At 45.6% G+C, this 27,336-nt stretch overlaps 1 protein-coding gene across 1 annotated transcript in view; it reads left to right on the top strand.

Annotated features, from left to right (window-relative positions):
* The window catches only part of TTC21A (tetratricopeptide repeat domain 21A), a 427,059-nt gene that overhangs the window by 173,366 nt on the left and 226,357 nt on the right, over positions 1-27,336 (top strand). The window contains exons 12-15 of the mRNA XM_086941450.1: positions 131-260; positions 7,220-7,377; positions 16,453-16,668; positions 24,188-24,426. Coding sequence (XP_086797576.1) covers positions 131-260; positions 7,220-7,377; positions 16,453-16,668; positions 24,188-24,426 — 743 coding nt within the window. The remainder of the gene's footprint in view (positions 1-130; positions 261-7,219; positions 7,378-16,452; positions 16,669-24,187; positions 24,427-27,336) is intronic.

Genomic DNA, 27,336 nt, shown 5'->3' with positions numbered 1-27,336 from the left:
CTATTTTTCCCTGAGGTTAAATTTAGAGGTATCTGCCACTGTGTCATGTTTGGTTTACATATGAGCAATATTCTTTATCAGTTCACATGTTTAGTTCATAAGCTGATTTTATAATTAATATTTTTGGCAGCCCAAGTCTCCAGGCCAACCTGTGTCTCCACTGCTGAAACAGGCGATTGCTATCTTAAATCCAGTTGTGACTGTAGCTCCTGCTATGATGGAACCTCTATTTTTCATGGCACAAGCCAAATATATGTCCGGTAGGTACATTTAAAGAGATGTTTTAGTGTCTCCCATCAAATTCTGAGTAAGCACATTTTACCATAAATTAGTAAGGCATGATTGTTTGTGATTGTGATTTTGCTTAGTGTTTTTCTAAGGCCATAGTGATGGATGTCTAGGTAGTTTTGCATTGTATGATCCTCACAATGATTTAAGATCTGATACTGGTGCGGAGTAGAAGCCATATCAGTGGTCTCTGTATAACCTCAAGTGGATATTTGGAATCAATCCTAATTTTACCCCTACAAAAAATGATTCTTCTAAGCCCTTCAAAATGCTCTGTCGTGCTGAGAAAATGTTCTTTTTCACCTCAGTTTCTAGAATTGTGGAACAAATTTAATGGATGCTTTGCTGATCACGACTATTTGCTTTGGAGCCCACCCCGCTGTCCATTCAGACTACTTTCTACCCTTCTCCTTGTGCAGTTCTCTCTTGTCTCTAATCCCCTTTGCATTTTGTTCTGCAATGTTTACACTTGAATTGGTTTGCACTGTGAGTAGTATAAGTTCCAACAATATATAAAATGGATTAATTAAAAAGGTTGAACAATCTGCCTTTCCTTGAGGGCCGCTGGTAAAGAACCATTAAAAATAATAGGAAGGGCTACTGGGCTGCAGCTATGGGGTGAAACCTGAACTACTACTGTGTTTGCCTGTTAATTTATATTTTCACGAAGTAATCTATTTAAAACAAGCATTTATAAATGTAATAGGTTTAGTCTTGTTGAATCCTCGCCCAAAAACTGGGCAATGGTGAAGATATTTATGCCGCATTTTGGAGAGGATGCCTAAGCATGTACATATGTTTACTTTTGTGTTTCATCTTCTTGGAGCCTGTCTGAATTTTAATACATTTAAAATGATTTACATTTGCCCTTGGCACCAATTTTCTATATGGGCACACAGGATACCACGGATTACCCCCATTGCGCAATGGTGAGCAACTGCCAGAGTTTACCACCATTGTGCCAGGACCATCTTGTTGCTAGAAATGACCACCAATGTCCCTGGGCCAGCATGTGCCAGAAATGACCACCATTGCGCCAGGGCCAGTATGTTCCTAGAGGTTATGGCCATAGTGTCATAGCCTGTATTTTACCGAAGATTATCACCATTGTGCCAGGGCCACTGTGTTGCCAGATGTTACTACCATTGTACCAGCGTCAACATGTGGCAAGGTATTACCATCATTGTGCCATGATCTGCATGATGCCTGGGATTACAACCATTGTGCTTGGGTTTGCCTGTTGCCAGGAATGGCTAGCAATGTGAATGGGGCAGAATATTTCTAAGGATTACAACCATTGTAGCAGGCTCATCATGTTGTCAGGGTTTACCACCATAGTGCAAGGGCTGGCATCTTACCAGTAATTTCCACCATTGTGCCACGGTCAGCATATTGCCAGAGATTACCACTACTGTGGCAGGACCAACATTTTACCAAGAATTACCCCCTTTATGCCAGGGCCAGAGTGTTTCCAGAATCAAGATCATTGTACCATTGCCAATATGTTGCTAGGGATTACCATTATTTGCCAGGACCATCTTGTGGCCAGCATTACCACCATTGTGCTCGAACCTGAATTGTACCAGACATTATCACCAGTGTGCCAGAGCTAGTGTATTTCCAGAAATTACTACCATTGTGCCAGGGTCAGCATGTTGCCAGGTATTTCCCTCATTGTACCAGGGCTACCATGTTAGCAGAGATTTCCATCATTGCCCCATGACCAGCATTTTACCAAGAGTTACCACCACTGTGCCAGGGTCAACATGTTGACAGAAAGTACCTTCATTGTGCCAGGACCTGCATGTTTCCAGGTATTACTATCAGTGCCCCATGACTACCAGGTTGCCAGTGAATGGCATCATTGTGCCTGGACCATTATTTTCCCAGGCATTACCAACATTATGCTAGTATTTTGCCAAAATTACCTCTATTGTGCCAGGGCACCATGTTGCAGGGACATGTTGAAGGCCACGCTCTTCCCCTTGCTTCACAAGGTAAAGTCAGGCTCCCCCCTTGACTTTGCCCCTGCTTACATCTTAAGAGAAATCTTCCTACACTGCCCCACTCCCCCCCTCACACTTTTGAACGACTCGCTCAGCAACGGAGCGGTCCCCTCTGCCCACAAATTCGCCGCCATCATCCCCATTCTAAAAAAACCTGGTGCAGATCCCTCTTCCCCCTCCAACTATCGTCCCATTTCCCTCCTGCCTTACTTGGGTAAAGTTCTAGAAGCCCACGTGACCAGCACCCTGAGCGCCTATGTGGAAGCCAACCACTGCCTCTCTACTAGGCAGGCGGGCTTCCGCCCCCTCCATTCCACCGAGAGGGTGGTGACCTCAGTGATGGACAGCCTACGCGAGGGCATTGACACCAACTGTCAGCAGGCCCTCATCCTTTTAGATCTGTCCGCCGCTTTTGACACGGTGGATCATTCCACTCTTCTCACCCGTGTCAAGGCGGCGGGCATCGAGGGCCTGGCCCTCGCCTGGCTTGAGTCCTTCCTGAGCGACAGGGCTCAGGCGGTTCATCTAGCTGGCTTCACCGCTGCTCCTCGCAGGGTTGCTTGTGGAGTCCCCCAAGGTTCCTCACTTTCCCCTCTTTTGTTTAATTTATACATCTATCCCCTAATTTTTATGTTACAGCAGCTCGAGGTCACGGTGTTTAATTACGCCGATGACCTCCAGCTAATCTTCAACCTCTCCCATTCCCCTTCCTCTTCCCTGAACGTCCAGTCCGTCATGTTGCTCATCCAAGACTGGATGAACTGCAACCACCTCAAACTCAATCCAGACAAGACGGAGTTAGTCTTGACCGGAGGTGGTTGCAGTCCCTGGTCCCCCTCCCACTGGCCTTCCTCACTTGGTGTCCCTCCGCTTCCTGTTCCCAAGGTCAAAACCCTTGGCATTCTTCTCAATTCTTCACTTTCCGTTCACTCACAGGTTTCCTCAGTTGTTTCCTCCTGTTTTTTTTCCCTTAGAACTATTAGGAAGATCTCTCGCTTTTTCTCTCTGCCTGCGTTAAAAGTCATAGTGATGGCCATGGTGCTCTCGCGCCTTGATTATGGTAATATCATCTACAATGGCGCCCCAGCCTACGCCATTCGCCGTCTGCAGCTAGTGCAGAACCAGGCTGCCCGCCTGATCCACGGCCTGCCTAAATTCCATCGGGTTACCCCCCTAATGCAGGCACTGCACTGGCTGCCGGTGAAAGAGCGAGCCCTGTTCAAACTCGGCTGTACTACATTCCAGGCCAAAATGGGCACCGCCCCGGAGTTCATCTGCTCCGCCATCAAACCCTACTCACCTGGCAGAGAGCTCCGTTCCTCCCATCAGGCCCTGCTGACCATCCCCCGTTTCCGTAAGAAAAAGGCCGGAGGAACAAAGTTTGCAGTCCTCGCCCCCGCGTTCTGGAACTCCCTCCCGACCGAACTCCGACTGACTTCCTCCTACATAGAGTTCCGGAAGGGTCTTAAAACTCTGCTCTTTGCCCAAGCCTACAAGGTCTGATCCCCTCCGCTCCTGCCATCCCCCTCGTAATCCTAAAGCGCCAAGAAACCGCTTGGTAGTAGTGCGCTATATAAATGTTTTTAAATTCAAATTCAAATTCAAATTAAATTCAAATTGGCACCATTGTGCCAGGGTCAGCATTTTCAAATTCATTAACATAGTTTTACTGCATTAAGCGTGTTGCCAAGGATTACCACCATTGTGCCAGGTGCAAGCGTGTTGTTTAGGATGACCACCATTGTGCTAGGTGCAAGCATGTTGCTGAGGATGACTACCATTGTGCCAGGGCCAACATATTGCCAGGGATTATCACCATTGTGCCAGGGACCGTATTTTACCGGAAACTACTACCACTGTGTCAGGGTCAGCATGTTGCCAGAGATTACCACCATTTTGCCTTTATTCTGAAAGATTATACCACCTGTTTTCACAGTGAGTATGTTTCCGGGGATTACTTGCATTGTGGCACATGGCAGCATGTTGCAAGCCAGTACCCCTCTTATGTTTTGACAAGCAGTTTACAAGGGATTCCCCCCAATCCGCCAAGCCAGCATGTTACCAGGGTTCCCACCATTTTACCCTGGCCAGCATAGTGCCAAGGATTACCACCAATGTTCCAGGGACAGCATTTTACTGGGGAAAGCTACCATTGTGTCATGGTTAACATGTTGGAAGGGATTACCACCATTGTGCCAGAACCAGGATGTTGCCAGTTATCACCACCAATGTGCCAGAGATAATCCTCACTGTATTACATCCAGCCTTTTACTAGACATTACAACTGCGGTGCTAGGACCAGCATGTTGCCAGGGATGACCACTGTCGTGCCAAGTCGAGCATGTTTACATAGATTACCATTGTTGTGTCTGGCCTGCATTTTACTAGGAATAACACTGCTGTACCAAGGTCTGTATGATGCCAGACATTACATCCACTGTGCCAGGGCCCATACTTTACCAGTAATTACCACCATTGTCCCATGGCCAGCATGTTCTCAGGGATTACCATCACAGTGCCAGGGCCATCATGATGCCAGGTTACCAACATTGTGCAAAAGACAGCATTTAAAAAAGGTGTTACCACCATTTTGTCACTGTGAGCCTGATGTCTGAGATTACCGCCATTGTGTCATGTACAATATATTGAAATGGATTACCACCGATTTGCCAGCCCACATGTTGCCAGGGAGTATCACCATTGTTCCAGAGCCAACATTTGACTAGGAATTACTAATATTGTGCCAAAGTCAGAATGCTGGAAGGGATTTTCACCATTGTGCCAGGACCAGGATGTTACTAGAAATTGCCACAATTGTGCCAGCGCCTGTCTGCTTCTAGTGAATATCACCGTTATACCATTGCATGCATGGTGCAGGGACTACAGCTAGTGTGCCAGGGCCAACAGATGGCCATGAATGACCTCCACTGTATCTGGTCCAGCATTTGAGATCAAGGGCAGTGGATAAAACATTTGGTTCTCACCTGCACACACAGGCATTCCAGTAGCACACAGGCATGCACATGTGCACTCATTCAGAAATACACAGACGCACTCAGTGAGCATTCTGTCGGAGGTTACCACTTTTAAGTCAGGGATCAGCATGTTGTAAGAGATTACCTTCACTGTGGCACGGGCAGCAGTTTAGCAGGGATTACTACCAGTGCGCCAGGCCTTCATGTTACAGGGACTTCCACCATGTTGCCAGGGCCAGCATTTTATTAAGTATTTTTGTATCTATGTAACATGACAGCCACCCTAAGTTATCTAGGCACTCTCCGACCTCTAGGAAATAATAGTAATAGAACGGGGAAAGTTATAAAACAACAAATAAAATGTTGGAAAGAGCCACGTCTTCATATGTTTCCTAAATACTGTAAGGGAAGATTTATCTTGTAAACTTATTGGTAGGCTGTTTCACAGCTTGGATGCTGCAGCTTTAAACGTGTTTCCGCCAAAAGTGGCTCGATGGAATCTGGGCGCCTGAGCCAGCAATGCTTTTTCAGATCTAAGGTGATGGTTTGATTTATACATTATGAGTTGCCTTAACAAAGGTTTTTGACAGCTGCCATTTATGGACTTAAGCAAAGTAACTTAAAAATAATTGTGCTTATCTGCCAGCCAATGCTGTTTGACTAATCAATATGAGATAGAATCATACTTTTTCAAGTTGAAAATTAGTCTTGCTCTTGCATTTTGCACACGCTCTACTTTCTTTTGCGTTTTGGGCTGAAGCCCAAGGTAAATGGATTGATAGTAATCAAGTTTTGATGATTTAAATACATTCATAATTTGAATTGTTTGTGGCACTGTGAAAATCCATATATTGTGTTTCAGGATGCGTACCTGATATGTACAACTTCTTGCCACCTCATGTAATTGGTGGGTCTTAGTGAGTTGTTTATCAAACTGCATACCTAGATGGACGATAAAAGCATGAAAGTGACTAAATGTGTCGAGATAACTGGTTTAGGTTACTTTATTGTGTGCTAAGTGGTTATTGCAATATTGTAAAAAAGATTGCAACTGTGCTGGTGGCACTATGTGCTCGTGTTGAAATATGATTGTCATGCAAATTATAAAATGTGTTATCCTCCTTTTCAGTGCAAACTAGTAATAACAAATTAAACAAAACCTATTGCCAGGAGTTGATTACCTTTGGAGTGGGTAAGGCAATCAAGAGGGAGTGGAGTGCAAGTGTAGAGGGAAGTGCCCAAATATGTGAAAGGATGGGGTGTCACATAAAATGACCATCTTTTCACCTGCAATAGTTTTCAGCTTAATTCACTACTGTGCTGTGACATTGAGATCAAACCTAAAAAATACTTGGCTTTATGGGTTGTCACATCACAGTAGGTATGGTAGATACAAGAACTGTAATTGATTACATTCGAACACTGTAAAGAAAGCACCACCCAAAGATGGGAGTTGAGAGCATTTCTACCAAAAGTAATACCCTGAACAGATTGAAACTGGAGATTATATAACACAAAATAAAAACTGGATTGCTGATATACTCATAGCCTACCGTATCAAACAGAAAATATCTAATTTTTTCTGTTATCACCATTCTTCTCTTTCAACACTTATCTATATTTCCTAACATCTGATGTCCTTAAGCACATAAATTGATGCTCATTCCTAATAGTATGCGTAAAATAATCTTCCTGAGCACTGTCAGGGTCCAAACTGTCTTACATATAGAAATACCGTTCTTTAAGACCTAACAAGCCACTCTTTCGATAAGCATTTATGTTTTCCTTGTGTATGAAGCTCTAGATCAATTCTATATTTGCGTATGTATGTATTTACATGATTTCACTGAACATCTGCTCTATGAAATAATACCAAGTAAAGAAACGTAAACCATTTCTCTCCAGAATACAAATTTAATGTGTAATCAGAATCGTCCGTTATAATTGCAGGCGATTTAGAAGGTTCTCAAGGCACATTGCAACGTTGTTTGGAACTGGATTCAACATCTGCCGATGCGCATCTTCTAATGGCCCAGATCTACCTGTCTCAAGCCAACTTCTCGGAGTGTTCCCTCTCTTTGGAAACTGGAGTTAGCCATAATTTTAAGGTAGGTGCTGCTGTATGTGCCTTATAAATCTAAACGACTTAAGTGTACTATAGGAAAGGACACAACATAGATTGTCAGTCTTAAATTAACTGTGATTTATAAATTGTTAATTTTTCTGGTATTTTGTGAGTTAACAATTGAAGTTGTGCTTGTTTACCCTGTGCCTGTGTCAGTATTACACCGAAGGTAGAGGGACAAGCGTTATTTTCATGGTGTCATTACCCCATTCAAATAAGGGGATCCCACATTGTTGTAGTGTAGGTGCAATATGTGCACCTGCACAATGAGTGTCACAGGAATGGCAGCACAAGTGTCTGCGCCCCTTTCTGTAATACAGAAGTGATTCCGGGGGCATAAAATGAACAAAGGCAACATTACATCCCCAGGGCACTAAATTTACAAGGCTCCTTATTGCTTGATATTTGGTGATTGGTTCCAGGAACTATGGAAGCCTGTTCCTGGAGGCCCACTATAACTTAAGTTATTAGAAAATGGAGGCAATTTTTGTAAAAAAGAAAAAAATATTTTATATCATTTTATGCTTATGAATCGCTGACTACATAACAAAGTTCTTGACCATGGGATTTGTGTGGATATTCATAATCCATACTTTTTGCCACTTAAACTAAAATCAGTCACAATGGGGTAACCCAGTATCCCTCAGAACCTGGGCGATGATAATGTAGAACAACAGTTGTCCTGTCGGGTTCGAACAAGCTTTTATCACAGAAAAAAGCTTGTTCGAACCCGACTTAAACTAAAAAGCGGAAACAATGCTAGAATTGGATCAATTGCAGTTTCCTTATTTTACCAAATAGCCAAAAAATAGGACGAAACAGTACATTTTGCTGAAAACACCAAACTTGAAAATCGTGTATTTAAAGCAAAAAAAGAAATCAGGAAAATGTGCCTCGATGCAAAGCATACAGACATTCGGAATTAAAAGCTACTGTTTTTAAAACCTTTGAAGTGTGCACTATCCCATTATGCTTAGCATTTAGACAGTTATTTTCTCCGCTCTGTGGTGAAGATCTTGAACACAATCCTGCTTTATTTGAAGATGTTTTGGCAGTTAACAGCAATTGTTTTGTGGGGGAGCGTTTAGCTTTAATCGATGTTGACGGAGATTTTCTTTCTCTTTACATTTGTTTCTGAGGATAAAGTGTTTTTTTTCTCTGGTTTTCCTGGTGATTTTTCACCTCTTGGTGGCTTCGGTCACTTTGAGGAAATTCTGAGAAATGGAGGTAAGATGTGGAAGACTCAAGTTATCTGCTACCTCCAGCCCTGCCTTGTAATTAACCCCTGCGTAGTGAAGATGTAAACGATTCCTGACTTTAGCCTATAGGCTAATTTGTTAATGAGTGAACAGTCCAAGCATAATATAACACAGATATATTGCTCTCCCTTTAATAATATTTCTGATACCGTCTTAGCGCTCCATTCAGCGTGTGAGGCAGATCTAGGTCCTCTCACAGACGAAGGCTAGCTGGAGGCGCTTGCGGCCCTGCGGGAATTAGCCATTGCCTTGCTCTACCGATTCATCCAGTTAAAATATCTTCAAAGAATATACTACAGGAATGATCTCTTCGATCTGGCAGCGATGTGTTACACAGGTTACGGATCTCTTGCACATGATTTCGATTTGCCCTGTAATTGTTGCCTTCTGGAGGGACGTGCTCGATACACTGGAATAGTCTTACGGTGGTCGTTACCTGCTGATCCCAAACTAGTCACTCTAGATATTGGGGGGAGGATATGTAGTAACGGCTAGAGCGGTTGACCTCGAAGCTGTGCAACCGGGTTCGAATCTCGACAGGGACACTCAACATCCTGTGATTCTGGGCAAATCACGTAATCTTCTTGTGCCTAACAAAATGAATGTGTGTGTCTGTAACGCAACTTGCGCTCACGTAAAGCGCTCTGATACCTTTGGGTTGAGTTTGCGCTATATAAAACTCCCTCCCCAAAAACATTGGCCTTGACTCTAATGGATGCAAATTAGCCCTACTATTACTTGGGCCCCTGGTTGCTAAGAGGGATATCACCCGCTCTTTGAAGGGTTCAGAAGCCTAACACTTGGGGGCATGGAGGGCTGTGGGGATGCCCACAGAAAAATTATAAGGTTTAGACAAATTTGTGTCCATGGAGAAGTCACTTTGACGCCATGTGACCCTAAATGAAAGAGAGGAAATGAGGAATTGGGCATACATGGCTTTTTTTGTCAAGTCATAGTAGGGAGTAAGGTTATGACTCCTGTAATAATTTCTATAAGGAATCTCAGAAAAAGAGGTATCAATACCCCAACGCACTCTGCACTTTAAGTTTATTTGGACATATGGCCCTTTTTAGGTAATTTTAAGAGTCTTTTATGCTTTTTGTTATATAAACAGCTGTTAAAAAACAAGGTTTTGCCGGAAGGCCCTAACAAGCTTTTTGTTAGTTGAAAACTGAATACTCGTCAATGCTTCTTGTTGACTTGAAATGCTTTTATTGTGCCATTCTTTTAAACGTATGCTACTATGTGTACTTTTATAGTTCCATAACCAAAATAAAGTAAAATGATGTTGATGACTCCTGTACTAATTTGTGATATTGATCATTGTGTCTTTGGAACTAATGATGATATTATGTGAGGAAGGTCATAAAAGCTTTGCAATCATCCCTACAATGAATGCTTTGTTTTCTGTTAACAAACCCAATAAAATGTTTTATAGAAAAAGATGTTTACAAATGATGACCACTATCTCTGTGTGGTGTGTCTTCCAAACTCTCACTCCATCAAGGACCGAGGGATTTGTAAGAAAATATCAGATAGAAGACTAACGGACAGGGAAGGGGTTTGCTCCAGGGAAAACAAAGGGGGAATACAGTGTTCACTTTTGCCTCATAGGAGAGAGGTGACCATTTCACCATCTTTTCTCCAAAGATGACATTTCTGGAGGTCAGTGGGCAGCAACTAGCCATCACCAGGACTTCCGTTCCTGGTCGACTTTGAGGTGATCCATTTCGAGGTGCTCTAGGTAGAGAGGCAGGAGTTCGGCATGTGCTCAGGAACCGTCAACCGTCAAGGCTCCTGTCAAGTAATGTCATTGTTGGCAGTCCTCATCATCCCGAGTGATTTCTATTTGTCAAACCCTGGATCACCTTCAGATCAGAAGACCTGAAAGGGAATAATCTCATCTTCTCCATCTCATCAGTATTTTGAAGACGTAGCAGTCTCTTCTCTTTAGATAATACTCATACTCATCCTCTTGCCCCAAGGTATCCCTAGTGGATTCTTCTTATTCATCTTTGGAAGTGCCGTTTCATCTGTGGACAGAAGAAGGTATTCTCCAGTTTTATCGGGAAAGCATGAGTTCTCTGAGTGAAAAGCGCCATGAGTCTAGAGATGTGTCCCCATCTAGGTGTTCCTGCAAGAGGTATAGAGACGTGAATAATTCTTCACACCCTGACTTAATGCTTGCCCTATCTGTATCTCCCACTCCAAGAAAAGGAAGATGACGCAGGTCATTGCCTGAGGATGTAGACTTGGATGGATCGTTATGCCAGGAAGAGATAGTACCACCATATCAACTTTATTTGGCAAAATCTGGTTTGTAGAATACATCTATTAGAGTGCATTTGGCTGCTGTCTCTGCTTACCATTAGTCTTCTTCTCAGGCTTTATTCACTGTTCCACTGATTGAGGATTTCCTGTAGGGTCTTAGGACAGTGTTTCCCCCTGGTAATAGACCTTCTCTTCCCTGGCCATTTAATGTGTGTTCTCTAAACGGATCGAAATTCCGTGTGAACCCATGCACAAGGCTGATTTACAGCACCTTTCGCAGAAGGTTGATTGTTTAGTGGCTATTATATCATCCAGGTGGATGAGTGAGCTTTAAGCTCTCTGTACCGGATGTCTGATAGAATATGGATGTCAAAAAAGATCTCTGTACTGGGGTGAATGTATGACATTGTTCTGCATTCTGTCCATCAATTGTTCTTTTTGCATTTGTCTCCCCGAGTGGGACGGGTATGCCCAGACGTTGGTCCCGTGCTCTCCATGCCACTGAAGTCAAGCTATCCTGGCTGATGAGGGCTGAAAGCCCGAAACCGGTCCTAGGTTGTTTGTTTCCAGTCCAGGGAGGACCTGGCTTGGCAGTTCGGGCTGAACTGTTCCCATTGGGCGCTGGGTCAAGACTGATTTGCATATGGCTGGGTCCAAACTGGAATTGCATGGTGAGCAGAAAAACGATGGATTTAGGCCCAGATCTGTGTACTGGGGTGAATGTATGACATTATTCTGCATTCTGTCCATCAATTGTTCTTTTTGCAAAAATATTGTGTGAACAGAATAATGTGTCAAAAATATCGAGGACCAAAATATCAAGAAGGAAAGTGCAAATAGGTAAGTATAGAGGTACTATTCCTAACTCCACATCTACATACCATGAAAATATATCATCAAGGTACTTAAATGTTGTTAAGTGTAATAAAACGTTGCTTTCCCATAGACAGTTACCATCACAATAATTTTGTCCTTTATGTTCTTGACACAATATTGTGCACACAATATTTATTTCTCTATATTTTGTCCAAACACCTTGTGCACCAAGGAACCATACACTGTGTTCTGTCTTAACAAAGTGTCCTTACAAACCCACCATTCTTTTCTCTGAAAAGAGGTTTATGACTGTCACCTTAGTCTGACCATTACTGGCAGAGAGTTCTTTACATAGCTTCAACGTCAATTGGGCTATACGTTAATATTTGGGCGAGCCTAAAGATATACGTACGGTCAAACAGCTCTTTGTCAATTATAATTCAGGGTAGAACAGGTCCTGCCTCCTCTAAACAGACTATAGCTAGTTGGAAAGTTTCTTGCATTCTTACCTGTATTTCACAAGCTAATAGGTCCTTATGTGTTAAGTCTAGGGCTCATTTCACAAAGGGAAAGGCTGCTACTGTGTCTCTTATAATAAATGTTCTATTCCTAACATTTGTAAGACTATCAATTATTGTCGAACTCTGACTCCTAGATGGATACTTTAGTGGGCCAGACTTCTCTTCTTACCTTATTTACATAATCGTCCAATTCTGTGGCCCTGGTTGCAAGTTCTAAGTTGGGTCTTTTTACCATTCTGTTTTTATCTTTTATGAAGACCTGAAAAAATGTGATGGTGAAGAAAGAAATGTTATATACTCATAATCCCAGTTCATTGCACCAGGTATTCTCTCTAAACTCATAAAAGCCCAACCCACCTTACCCCTTTTAGGGCCACAGATTTTTAACTGGTTTCTGTAAATGCATATCTTTTTTTAAATGCAAAAGCGAACAACCCAACTGTCACCCTGCTGGACATAAGGAGATAGTGCCGCCACCAAGATTCTTTAATGACCAGGGTGTAACTCCTAATGTGAAATACACTGTTTTGTAGACTAGAGCTAAGCCAGATGTACACTGTGTCTTTTATTTTGGATAAGTAGTTAAAAAGAGAAACCACTAGATGATGCCTTTTTTGCATATTTTCTTGCTATATGTTTTTTTTTTTTTTTTGAAAACCTTTATTGAGTCTTCACCGATTAGTACACAGCACGTCGCCTACAACCCAACCGGGCCGGCCGCTATCATAGCGTATAAGCAACAAATATGCAGTAACACAGTACATGCTGTCGTGAGGACTTGAGGATAAAGCATCAAAAGGAAATCGTGAAGAAGGAGTTGCGAATGGTCCTTGCCAAATTATGAGGTTTTCGTTTTTGTTTTTTTTTGTTTTTTTTGTTGAATACCTAAAAAAGAAAAACATTCAAACTTCGGGAAATCACGTTGCCATCGTCACAGGAAACTGAATGCCATTCAGGTGGAAATGTGCCCTGAGTCCATTCAAATTGCGCTTTTCACATTTTGGTAAATACCGTAGCATTTGCCCCCTTCCGTTATATCGCCCCCACCCAGTGTAGCCCCTCCTCCCACCATCATGCCCTCCCCTCTCAGTCACTCATCCTCATCCGACTCCAGTGTGTCCCCTTCAGGGAGTGGCTCACAAATCTCACCCCGGTAAACATTCCACGGGGACCAAACTTTGTTCCACTTGGCCGGGCACCCCCTGGATAAATACACCGCCCGTTCCGTGACCATGGTCCTATCCATATTCACACACCATTGGGAGGCCTTCGGGAGATCTGCCACCCCCCAGCGCTGCGCGATGTCCCTCTTCGCCATCATCATACCAATCGTCACCCAGAGGCGACCATGTCGGGACAGGTCAGTTGGTTCCCACACATTAAGAAGACAGCGACGTGGTTCAGGAAGCACAGAGACCTCTAGGACTTGTGAGATGGTGCGCATGACCCGACACCAATATGTTTGTATGAGGGAGCAGTCCCAGAGTGTATGGAATAGTGTGCCCTCCTCCCCGCAGCCGCGCAAGCAGAAGGGGTCAGGGGCTCGCTGTATGTGATGAAGCAATGTTCTGGTGTAGTATGTCCTGTGCAGAACCTTGAGTTGGATGAGTCTCATTCTAGAGGATATGCCCGCTTCTTTAGGGGATGCCAGTGCCTCGTTCCATTCGTGTTCATCCATCTCCCCCACGTCATGCTCCCATTTTCCCTTGAGAGGTACTAGCGGGTCTGGGGAATTATTCAGGAGTTTCCGGTAGGTAAGGGAGGTGGCCTTCTCCATCATATAGTCAGTGAGGAGGCGATCCTCTAGCGGGGACGACTCTGGGAGAGTTGACCCCACCGGAATAACTGCCAGCAGAGCATGACGCACCTGAACATACCAATAGGTTTCATGCGGTCCCATTTCGTAGAGTTCCTTCAGGCGGTCGAACGTGATGACAGCCCCATGGTCCCACATGTCTCCCACTGTTGAGATGCCTATGTCATCCCAGCGGGAGAACCCCTTGCTGGTCCGAAGGTTGCCCAGAGCACGTGAATCCCAGAGCGGGGTGAGCTTAGTGATAGTATCTTTCCAGCCTAGCGCAGCGGTGGCTGCGTGCCAGACGGAAACTGTGATCTTAGTGGGCCCCCTCAACAACCTGAGTTTACGCTTGTCATAGAGCGGGGCCAGCAGGGTACCCGCCCCTAGCTGGGCCCGATCCGCCTGGAATGCAGGGTCCGATTGTGATGCGTGCAGCCATTGATTAATCGGTCTAAGCTGAGCCGCCCAATAATAAAGTTGAAGGTTAGGGAGTGCGATGCCACCCTCATACCAACCTTTACAGAGCTTGGCGTGAGCTATCCGTGCCGGGCGATTGTGCCATAGTAGACTAGTGACCACTGCTGCCACCCTTTTGAAGTACCTGGGGGGCACTGCAAAGGGAGTGTTGTCCAGAATATACAGAAAGCGGGGCAGGGATTTCATCTTAAAGAGGGCTGCTTTCCCCAGCATCGTTAGCGGTAATCCTGCCCAGAAGCTCGCATCTCGCCTGAGGCGGTCCAGCGGCGGCTCCAAGTTCAACTTTTCAAATTCCGTCGGGTCACTCGTAACATGAACACCAAGATATTTAAAGGACGTGCCGGCCAACCGCAAGGGGCAGTCAGAGCCAACCGTGGGTGGGCCGCCCGCCAGGGTGTATAGTTCAGATTTAGTCCAATTAATTGTGTAGCCCGACACCTCCCCATGGGCATTGCAGATACTTAAGAGAGCCGGGATGCCATGGTCAGGATCCGTCAGGTATACAAGCATATCATCCGCGTAGAGCGAAATGCGGTCCTCCCAGCCCTCCCTCCATAGAATCCCCTTGAGCAAGGGGGTGGTCCTAATGCGGATCGCCAAGGGCTCTAGCGACAGCGCAAATAGTAGGGGGGAAAGAGGGCAGCCCTGCCGAGTGCCGCGTTTGAGCGGAAAGGAGCGCGAAATGTGGCCATTCGCCACCACATGCGCTACCGGCATATTGTACAGCAGTTTAATCCAGGATACGAAAACAGGGCCGAAACCCATGTACTGGAGAACCTCGAAGAGATAGGCCCATTCAACCATGTCAAAGGCCATCTTGGCATCTAGGGCCAGGATGGCCGCTGGTTCGTCGAGTTCATCCGTTTTGGCCAACACCCCATGCACCCGTCGTAGATTGAGTGAGGTGTTCCTGTGGGGCATGAACCCGGACTGGTCTGGGTGAATAAGTTCAGAGAGGTGGGGCAGGAGACGATTTGCCAGCAGTTTCGCCAGGATTTTACTTTCTGCGTTGAGTAAGGATATAGGGCGGTATGAGGAGCAGTCCTCCGGAGGTTTGCCAGGCTTAGGGATAGCCACTATCGTGGCCGTTCGTTGGTCTAACGGGAGTACCCCCGCCGTACGGCACTCCTCATACATTCGAAGCAGGTATGGGCTAATAACAGCAGTGCGGTCTTGGAACCATTCAATTGGAATGCCGTTTGGTCCGAGCGCCTTGCCCGTATGCAGGGCCTTGCTATATGTTTTAATTGAAAAACATAAAAAGCATAATAGACTTGGGCTCTAGGATCTTGAAGAAGTGTTAAAGATATTCTACATTTTAAGAAATCACAGTGAATACTAATGCTGAAGTACAAGGATTACAAGTACTTACCTTTTCCATCACACTGGGCAGAGATAGAAGAGTAAATGGAGGGAAAAGCTGTTTTCATTATGTTTTGATGCCTGCAGTGAAATGATGGGTCCAGTATACTGATGTTTGCTCCTACCTGCTATTTTCTGGAATATACTCATCATTGATGCATAAGATTGGACTCTCCCCGTGGCCTGTAGGAGATTCCAATTCAGTGAATCTTCATGCATAACAGATTTGGGATTCCTAAAAGACCAGAATGCATAATGCAAAAAGCTATGCAAGCTGTTTGTTCATGTTCACCAAGAATATCGGTGCAATGTTCACCTTTTCCATGTTGAGAAATGAAAGCCTGTACATGACCTCTGTCTTTGGAGTCTCCATCTTCTGATTGTAAAGCGCCTGGAATGGGCGCTACGAATTTACAGTCATGGCAACTCAACGCGAGATGTTTTTACCAATGTCCATCACACCACTGGTACATACTCATGTTTACAAAAGCCTTGAAAACCAGCTCTTTGAGCATCTACTTATATAATATACATTAATGCATTTTATTTTTCAGGTTCGAGACTATCCACTGTATCATCTCATCAAGGCTCGAGCACTGAAAATGACAGGAGATCTGCCAGAAGCTATTAAAACACTCAAAATTATCATGAATCTTCCTGAAATGAGAAAGGGAGACAGTAAGAAGGGAAAAGGGAGCAGCATAAGCATCAGTGAACGTGTGTCCATACATCTGGAACTTGCAGAGGTTCTTCGCTTAAATGGGGAGCAGGTAAGGATCATTATGTGAACTAGATTTTAATGATGGAAATTGTGGATTCTCTGGTCATTATTTTCAGCGGTGGCTGGTGCAGGTAAGAGTGGTAGAGCGGGTGGGGGAGAGTCAACAGACTACAGAATAGGGAAAATTAAATAAATCCTATTCCGTTTTCTTTCGACTATATACCCTCCCACCCCACCACGCTTACCTGCACCGGCCGCAACTGATCATTTTGCACCACAGTTTTAAAGGTTTTCATACGCATCTGTTTAACGACTTTCTAGGGTAAATGATAATTTACTCCGCAAATTGCACTTTTGAACGTAGAAAATTTGCTAGAAGATTTTACTCATATGTAAATATTGTGAATAGTAGTTAATGTAGGATTAGTGGCCCTGGAGGTTGCAGTGAATACCCACACACTTGTTAGCTTGTAGGTATCCACAAATTTCTTTCGCTTCCCATTCTCGATATGCAAGCAATAACTATGTAGGGTAAAATATTTTTCCTGCTTGAGAGGAAACGAAAGAAAAAATGCATGTGCTTCTTAAAATTTCCACACCATTTACTCGTGAAATTTTGCTCTCTGTGTTAGTGCGTTTTGTACATGGTAGTACTGTACATCTGTTGTAATTTTTTAGGTGCACTCATGCAATTCTTTGGCAAAGGCCATAAAACTCTGATACCAGTTTAAAGTGCATAATTAATACTAAGAAAGTAGATTTCTGACTGTGGACTGTGGGTTGCTGCGGGCCGGAATAACAGGCGTGGAGGCCGTATATATTGGGCTATGGTAGCTCTTTTATTGTTCTTTTCGACAACAGAAAGGGGGTATGTACATAAAGGACTCCGGGGTGTAGCTTTGGTCGTCTCCCAGCGGTACGTGGTCCAGGGGATCTTCCAGAGGTCTTCACGTCTTCCGGGCGTTGGGATGACCTCGGAGGGAAAATAGAGAAGCAGGGGTTAGTCCTTTGGTAAAGACTTCTCTGGTACCGTTACCAACACCGGGGCGTGTGGGGGAAAAGAGAGAACCGTGAGGAAGGGGCGGACAGGTGTGGAGAAGGGGGGGGGAAAGAGGTGGGAGAGGGTAGAAGGGAGGTGCGCTGGTGAAGGGGGGGGGTGTAGGGAATATTATACAAGATTGACTAGTGAAGTGTCTCTAATTTAGTTTATATACAGTGCAGAGGTGCTCTAACAGTGAGATCTAACTCTATACAAATATCTACAGGTATCTACAGAGGGGGTACACGGAGACGGTAACAAGGTACTCACGTGCCCCGCCGTAACTCTTCCGCGAGTTACGGCCGCTCTCCAGCCACCTCCTGAGGACTCCACCACTCCTCGGTCCAGACGTCCTCCAACTCTCCGTCTTCGATCCTCGTACTCCTCTCTCTCTCTCTCAATGGTTCTCTGTGCGCTGTCTCCTGCCACGAGTCGGCTATCGGGAACGTTCTCCTCTCTTCTTCGGCGTCTTTTATAGTTCCGGGCCCTGTGATGGAGGTGGGACTTCCGGTTTCCCGGTAGGCGGCTTCCGGTTCGGGACTTCCGGGGTCAAGGCGCTCGGGAGGTTCCGTTTCCGGGATGAGTCTGGGTTGGTTCCAATGGTGGTGTACCTGCAGGGGAAACAAAGAAGAAGGACTCCTGGTTGTCAGAGACGCAGGAGGATTAGAACTCGAGGAACCCTCACTTGAGGGTCTCTCCGTTGAGGTATGTCTCGTTCCCCTTCCACATCCCCTTTCCCTAGCTATCCTTCTTGTGGGGGTGGAAGGTGGGGGATATCTGGATAGGTAGTCTGCATTTCCCTGCTCGGCCCCTTTTCTGTGTTTTGTCTGGAATCTGTAGGGCTGTAAGGACAAGAACCAGCGTAGGACCCTGTCATTGTGTCCCCTGTTGCGTGCCATCCATTCTAGGGGTGCGTGGTCCGTATACAGAATGAACTCTCGCCCTTCTAGGTAATAACGCAAGCTCTCAATGGCCCATTTAATGGCTAGAGCTTCTTTCTCGACTACCGCGTAGTTCATCTCACGGGGAAAGAGTTTCCTACTGAGGTAGAGGATAGGCCTCTCTATGCCTGCCTGGTCTTTTTGAGATAGGACCGCTCCCAGTCCCTGTTCTGAGGCATCAGTCTGGAGAATGAAGGGTTGTGTGTAGTCCGGACTGATGAGAACCGGCTCGGACAACAGTGCATTTTTCAGGTTCTGAAAAGCCGTCAACATTTGAGGTGAGGGTTGTCGTAGTAGGGTTTCTGTTCCAGGGGTTTTCTTCAGGAGATCGGTTAGGGGTACTGCAGTCTGAGAAAAGTTTGGGATGAACCTCCGATAGTATCCTAACAGCCCAAGGAAGGCCCGGAGGTCCTTTTTGGTTTGGGGGAAAGGGATGGACTGAATGGCTTTTATTTTGTTATCTTGAGGTCGTATAACCCCCTTCCCGAGGAGGTAACCCAGATACTTCACGGTTTGGGCCGCCAGAGTAGTTTTGGCAGGGTTAATGGTGAACCCATATTCACCCAGGGAAGTGATTACTCTTTCGAGATGGGACAGGTGTTCAGGCCAGTCGTTGCTATAAATGACTATATCGTCAAGATAAGCTCCTGCGTATTGGGCATGTGGTTGCAGGACAATGTTCATAGCCCGTTGAAAGGTTGCTGGGGCCCCGTGAAGCCCGAAGGGCATAACTCGAAACTGGAATAGTCCGTCCGGCGTAGAGAACGCTGTTTTCTTTTTATCTTCGGTCTTCATGGGGATCTGCCAGTATCCTTTACAGAGATCCAGCGTACTGATATAGCGAGCCCGTCCAATGCGTTCAATCATTTCATCCACTCGGGGTAGTGGATACGTGTCGAAACTTGATACTTTATTGACTTCCCGGAAGTCAATACAAAATCTTGTGGAGCCATCGGGTTTCGGAACAAGCACGATGGGTGAGTTCCAACAACTAACGGAGGGCTCAATAATACCCATTTTCATCATTTCTTGTACTTCCTCTTGGATGATTTTGCGGCGGGCCTCTGGGATGCGGTAGGGACGTTGTCTCACGATTTTTCCAGGTTCTGTTTGGATCGCATGCTCGATGACTGTGGTGTGTCCCGGAGACGTGGAAAACACCTTTTGTAGGGGTGATAGGATTTTCCTGAGGTCTTGTCTCTTGTTTGGCGGAAGTTCCGGGTCAACACATTTTACGAAGAGCGGATCCCCTGGGTTGAGCCTGCTGGAGAGCACGGGTTGAGGCCCCTCCCATTTCTTGAGCAAATTTATGTGGTAGATTTGCCTCTGTTTACGAACAGGGTCTAGTTCAATCTCATATGTAACAGGGGTTACCTGTTTCGTCACCGGATAAGGGCCCTGCCATTGTCCAAGCAGTTTGTGGTCGGATGAGGGTATGAGAAGTAACACTAGGTCTCCGGGAACAAAGGTTCTGGGTTTGGCTCCCCGGTCATATTGCCGTTTTTGTGTGGCTTGGGCGGTCAATAGGTTCTGCCTCACGATTTCCCTAATTTGGCCCAGATGAGTTTTAAGGTTGGCGACATATTCCGGCAGGGGTCGGGTACGGTCAGGCTCGGCTTCCCAGGCTTCCCGAGCCATGTCTAGGAGGGTTCTCGGAGGTCTTCCGTAGAGGAGTTCATAGGGGGAGTACCCTGTGCTGCTCTGGACCTTGCAGCGGATAGCGAAAAGGGCCAAAGGAAGCATCTCCTCCCAGCGACGGCTTTCTAGTCCCAGCAACTTCTTGAGAGTGGTCTTTAGAGTCGCGTTGTACCGTTCTACCAGTCCGTCGGTCTGGGGGTGATAGGCAGAAGTTCTTATTTGTTTTATGCCCAGTTGTGAACACACCTGACGCATGAGAGACGAAACAAATGGGGTACCTTGGTCTGTTAATATCTCACGGGGAAAGCCCACTCGGGTGAAGATGGTTACCAGGGCTCTTGCAATGTTCTGAGTGGTGGGATGTTTTAACGTGATGGCTTCAGGGAACCGAGTGGCATAGTCCACGAGAACGAGAGCGTACCGACATCCACTTTTCGAGGGCAACATGGGGCCTATCAGGTCCATCCCCACCCTGGTGAAAGGGACATCAATAAGGGGGAGTGGCTGAAGGGGGACTCTTGGAGGCCGGTATCGACTGTTCTTTTGACATACCGGACACTCTTTGCAGTATTGACTCACTTGTTTATGTATGCCCGGCCAATAGAATTTCTCCAGTATCGTTTGTCCGGTTTTGTCGTCCCCGAAATGGCCTCCTAACAAATGGCTATGTGCTAAGAATAATACCTTCTCACGAAAGGGACCTGGAACGAGCAGCTGGGATTCTTGTTGGGGTCCACCTTTCCTATACAATAGACCATTTCGTTTAAAGAAATAGGGACATACGTGCAAGGGATCCTCATTATCAAGGGCTCGTCCCCAGGCGTCCTGTAGTACTGGGTCTTCTTGTTGTGCTGCACGGAACTCTCGGTCATTTTCCCAGGGATGCGGTTCCACCTGCACAGGATATGCAGCGGCATAGGTCCTTTTCTCTTTCTTCTTTTGCCCTTTTGTCTTCGGAGCCTTGGTTGTGGGCTCTACAGGAGGTGGATTACGGGAAAAAGGAGCCTCTGACCACCATCTCTCCAAGGAGTTGGTGGCGTTGTGTAACAGTCGGGGAAGTCCGTGGTAATCACTGCCCAAGATTACCTGTTCCGGCAGGTTGGGTACTAGTCCCACATTAAGGGGACTACGCTCTCCCGAGTACTGTTGTACCTGTACCCGGGTGGTGGGATATCTCCGGGTATCCCCGTGTACACACTGGATGTCTACGGTGCCAGTCATCGGCCCCAGAGGGTTGGGCATTTCTTGCGGTCGTATCACGCTTTGCCGACAACCTGAGTCAGCTAAGGCCATCATTGGATGTCCGTCGATCCTTACCGGACATCGGAAGGGAGGTGGACTAGCCTCCTGGGTGAGACATACATAGTTCCTAGTAAGGCCGACCTCCATTGGTTCTTCCTTTTGAGGGCAGAACCTTGCAATATGTCCATAACCCCCACAATGGTAGCATTGAGGGCCGGGAGGAGTTGGTCTTGGGGTCACCGGGAAGGGAACAAAAGGAATAGGCTCCGGTTTTCGGGGTACTAACGGCCTCGGGGGTCGAGGATGGCTTCCATGGACCGTTCGTGAAGGATGTTCGTCCTTCTTCTGAAAGTCCTGTGCCCGGCTAAAGGCACTGGCAATTTCGACTGCGGTGTCTAAAGTGAGTTTCGAGTGCTGACGGACCCACTTCTGCGTAGCTGGGTGCAGGGAGGCCAAAAACTGTTCCAAGTAAATTTTGGCAAGGATTTCGTCTTTGGTGGATGTGGCGGGCTTCAGCCAGCGGTTGGTGAGGTCTTGGATGCGGAACGACAAGGCTCTGGGGGTTTCCTGCGGTCCTTCCCGTACTTGTCGCAGCCTTGTCCTGTAGGTCTCGTCGTCGATCCCAAGTCGCTCAAGGATGCACGTTTTTATGTCCTGGTACGGGGTCTGCCCTTGAATATTGGCCTGTTGGTATGCCGTTTGGAGTTCGCCCGTCAGCAGTGGCCCAAGGTAGTGGCTCCATCGGTCAACGGGCCAAGCAGCAGTCTCAGCCAAGCGCTCAAAGTTCGTAAAGAAGAAGTCCGGATCCTCTCCGGGAACGTACTTTTGTAATACCACCGAGGGCAGGGTAGTTGCTGGTCTCGATTGTCCCATGACGTCCACAAGCTTCCCAAGGGCTCGATCTTGAGAGGTACCCTGGTCTTTCAGGACATCATGCAGCTGGCCACGGTCATCCTCAGCGGTTTTAAGAAACCGCTCCATCATCTTCCCTAGGAGTTCCTGGCTTTCAGCGAGTTGCTTCACGGCGGCCTCCATGCTTCCGGATCCCACTTCTGACACCAGGTGTGGACTGTGGGTTGCTGCGGGCCGGAATAACAGGCGTGGAGGCGTATATATTGGGCTATGGTAGCTCTTTTATTGTTCTTTTCGACAACAGAAAGGGGGTATGTACATAAAGGACTCCGGGGTGTAGCTTTGGTCGTCTCCCAGCGGTACGTGGTCCAGGGGATCTTCCAGAGGTCTTCACGTCTTCCGGGCGTTGGGATGACCTCGGAGGGAAAATAGAGAAGCAGGGGTTAGTCCTTTGGTAAAGACTTCTCTGGTACCGTTACCAACACCGGGGCGTGTGGGGGAAAAGAGAGAACCGTGAGGAAGGGGTGGACAGGTGTGGAGAAGGGGGGGGGAAAGAGGTGGGAGAGGGTAGAAGGGAGGTGCGCTGGTGAAGGGGGGGGGTGTAGGGAATATTATACAAGATTGACTAGTGAAGTGTCTCTAATTTAGTTTATATACAGTGCAGAGGTGCTCTAACAGTGAGATCTAACTCTATACAAATATCTACAGGTATCTACAGAGGGGGTACACGGAGACGGTAACAAGGTACTCACGTGCCCCGCCGTAACTCTTCCGCGAGTTACGGCCGCTCTCCAGCCACCTCCTGAGGACTCCACCACTCCTCGGTCCAGACGTCCTCCAACTCTCCGGCTTCGATCCTCGTACTCCTCTCTCTCTCTCTCGATGGTTCTCTGTGCGCTGTCTCCTGCCACGAGTCGGCTATCGGGAACGTTCTCCTCTCTTCTTCGGCGTCTTTTATAGTTCCGGGCCCTGTGATGGAGGTGGGACTTCCGGTTTCCCGGTAGGCGGCTTCCGGTTCGGGACTTCCGGGGTCAAGGCGCTCGGGAGGTTCCGTTTCCGGGATGAGTCTGGGTTGGTTCCAATGGTGGTGTACCTGCAGGGGAAACAAAGAAGAAGGACTCCTGGTTGTCAGAGACGCAGGAGGATTAGAACTCGAGGAACCCTCACTCGAGGGTCTCTCCGTTGAGGTATGTCTCGTTCCCCTTCCACACTGACTTTTAATGCATGGATATAATGTTTTGAACCTTTTGTGAGTCAATTAAAGAGTGAGTATACAAAACGCTTTCACTGCAGACTTAAATAGTCTCTAATTGCTGATTTTCTGCCAATGTAAGACCTCGGTTCAAACTATGGTTTAAAAAGATCTCTGCTTTCAGACAATTTGCTCATTGTAAGTAATTTTGTTATTTTTTTTCTTTATCATGGATATACCAGTGGATATGATTTTTTATGTTCCTTAAGTGCTTTATTTGGAGCATAATTTTCCCTCTGAATCATGATGATTTTAGAGCGGATATTCAACTGCTAAAATATGTTCATATATATTGATTCTCTTCCCTCGACTACCTGAGCTTTTTTAAATGATATGAGATATGGAGGAGGAGGATCTAAGCTTTGCAGTTGCTGGCCAGGTGCACTTCTCAAGAGCTTTTCCCACTGGACCAACTAGATTGGGTGTGCTCTTCCAGTAGAAGGACATTGGTTTGATATGCAATTAGAATCCTCAAGATCATCTCAAATATTTGGCTTCGTAGACCATGGGCCTACAATCAATCAGTGAGTAGCATTTATGGGGGGACTTTTATAATTTAATTTAACCTTTGAAATAACATTTCTAATACTTTGTAATATTTCAGCATGAAGCTACGAAGGTTATGCAAGATGCGATACATCAATTCCATGGAACACCAGAAGAAATTCGCATCACTATTGCAAACGCGGATTTGGCACTAAGTAAAGGAGAAGTGGAGCCCGCCTTGGGAATGCTGAGAAATATCACTTCAAGCCAGCCATATTTCATTGATGTTAAAGAAAAAATGGCACAGATTTACCTTGGAACTCGAAAGGATAAGAAGCTCTACATTGCCTGCTATCGGTAACAAATCTATTGTATATGCTTACTGCAATGCCTCTTATTGTTTACCTCTTCCTCTTATGTTCAGCTTTGTGTACAGCGGCGAGAACGCATACGCCAGAATGCCATTTACACGTATTGCATCTAAAATGAAATTCTCTACCAATAGAAACCATATAGACTCAAGCTGTAAACCAACCCTTTTCACTCATGTAGACCATCAGAGGTTTAAAACAATACATACTCCATGACACCTCGTGTAAGGGAAGGCCTCTTTTTGTATGATAACCCCAAAGTTTTGGACTGATGCTGCTGTTTTTTTCAATGCTGAGATTGCACTGAGGTCTGCTAACCAGACCTCAGTGCCAGTGTTCTAACCCCTTACAAAGTGTATGTCGAATTGGCTACCCCCAATTGGGGTAGGCTGACTTACTTATAAGTCTCTAGTATATGGCACCAGGACATGTAAGACAGAGTGTCCCCCCTAGGACTGTAGCACTGGTTGCGCCACCCTGTGTGTGACCAAGTGCACAATGGCTACCAGCCTACCACTACAGCCTGGAAGAGCATTTTTAAACTGCCAGTGCGACCATATAAACCAATGTCAAAGCCCCGACTTCCCTTAACAATATATGTAAGTCTCCCCTAGGGAAAGCCTTTGGAGCCCTACGTCAGAAAGCTATATATTATTAAGTAGGACATATGCGTTTAATCTGTCTGGACAGCAACACTACCAAATTGTCGTTTTGCTGTAGAAAGGTGACTAGCCCCATTGGCTAACACAGAGTTACTGGAAGGCCCCCTCAGCCTGGCTATCTTCTGAACTTCAAGGTATCAAATTAATCGTGGAATTGAGCCCAACTTTAATATCACTTTTAAACAAAAACAGTTTTTAGAAACGTTTGCCAGCCTCCAGCCAGCTTTCTGCCCTCCTGGGGAGTAGTGCGAACAACTTCCAGGGTTAGGAACAATGTAGCCTGCTACACTGGGAGGTGTGACCTCCTCCTCACAGGGATCCACTCATGGTGTTGGCCCAAGAGGCGACCTCCAAAAGTGAAACCGCCTTTTGTGGGCAAATGGCAATCACACTCCTGAGGGGTTGTCCCTTTGTTAAGGTAGAGAGATTGGCATCGGTAACAGAGAATGGAGATTAGTGCACAAACCATTTTCCATTGGGCGTGTAGCCCCCAGGTGACCACCCCTCTAGGGTGGGCTACCAATCGCCTAACATCCAAGGAAGGGTTTAGACATCTTTGTAGTGGACAGAATAGCGCACCCTGGGATTTATAGCTACCACACATAGCCAAAGTCTTCAAAAGCGGAAGGGATCCTAGTAGCATATTGGCTAGTGACCGCCTCATCACCCAGGGCACTTTCTGGACATAAATATGGCACTTTAAGTCATAAAGGAATCCCTGGATACATATGCTTTTCTCCACACTCTTATCTTTCATACACCCAAATCTTAATAGCAACACAATTTTTAAATATGTATCAAACCAACACGAAAATATGACGTTTACAGTCTCTATATTTTATTAATTTGTGTTTTTTTCATTTAAAATTCAGATCACTTTCTGAAGGGCATTATTTAAAAACATACATGATATTATCACATTTGAACCAATTTATCACACTATTACATAAAATATACAATGTTAAAAAACGAAATCATATAAAAACCACAAAATTATTACTACTAAGCTTCCACAGTTTCCAAGTACATAATAAATCACAATTGACAACCCCTCCAAACCTGTAGGTACAAAAAATTCCTACTACCGTACTTTCCTGACCCAATAACCTCATATGATTTTAGAGTAGTTAGAAATTACAGTATCCAAAATTGTGGTATATTTGCTATCTCGTTGGGTTTTTATTGGGTTCTATTTATCCATGCGTCGACGCGTTTCGGTGTTATTTCATTGATATAGTAACACCTTCTTCAGGACAGCAAAATTCATGGGGTCATCGTTTATAAATTTCCTTTCTGTATGTATGAAACAGTAATAAATTACAATTAGAAAGGAGCTTTCTACAACATTCTCTTATCCTTACATTCTAGGTTCTAGTTCATGTCTCTCATCTCACGGTACAATTAAAACATGTTTCTATCCTACTATGTTCTATTGTGCTCCTCCACAATGTAACTGTTGTTTAAGAGAAACATTTTCTCAAGAAAAAACTCTATTGTACAATGGTCACAACAGATTTTTTTAAAAGAAAAAAACAGGTGAAATTTCCATTTCCCTCCGTTATATTTCAGTGTTGGGCTCCACATATCTATAGTCCCCCATTCATTTTCCTCATTCACTCAAATCCGAATACTCGCTTTACTTACAAAAAGAAAGGGTGGCAATGCTTATTTCCCTCTTTTTCCTGCTGTTGCGAATGCTTGTTTGCTGTTGTGACTAAAAGAACTGAGATTTATGTTTTCTTTAAAAATCTATATCTCCATGTTAGACCTGGCATCTTTGGCATGGTTTTATCTGTAGCGATACCCTCCACCCTGTTACACTCCTCCCCCCTTGGTTTCTCCCAATCGGGGAGGGGTTGTAGTCTAGACAGGAAGTCTGCGTTGCCATGGTCCCGACCCCTTCTATGCTGTATCGTAAATGAAAAAGGCTGTAGGAAGAGGAACCATCTCAGGACTCTTTGATTTTGTGATTTCTGCCGGTACATCCATTGTAATGGAGCATGGTCCGTAATCAAGGTAAACTGCTTTCCCTCAAGATAATATTTCAGTTTCTCAATAGCCCACCGTATAGCCAAACATTCTCGTTCTATGGTAGGATATTTCTTTTCCGTGGGGTGTAGTTTCCTACTTATGAATAACAGGGGATGCTCTAGCTCATCCCTCCCCAACTGTGAGAGAACAGCCCCGATGCCCGTGTCAAAGGCATACGTGGCCACAAAAAAAAGGTTTGCTGA

This window comes from Lissotriton vulgaris, chromosome 10 (genome assembly GCF_964263255.1).
Source record: "Lissotriton vulgaris chromosome 10, aLisVul1.2, whole genome shotgun sequence".
Taxonomy (NCBI): domain Eukaryota; kingdom Metazoa; phylum Chordata; class Amphibia; order Caudata; family Salamandridae; genus Lissotriton; species Lissotriton vulgaris.
Note: the sequence above shows the minus strand (reverse complement) of the source record. Positions and strands in the feature narration are given on the sequence as shown.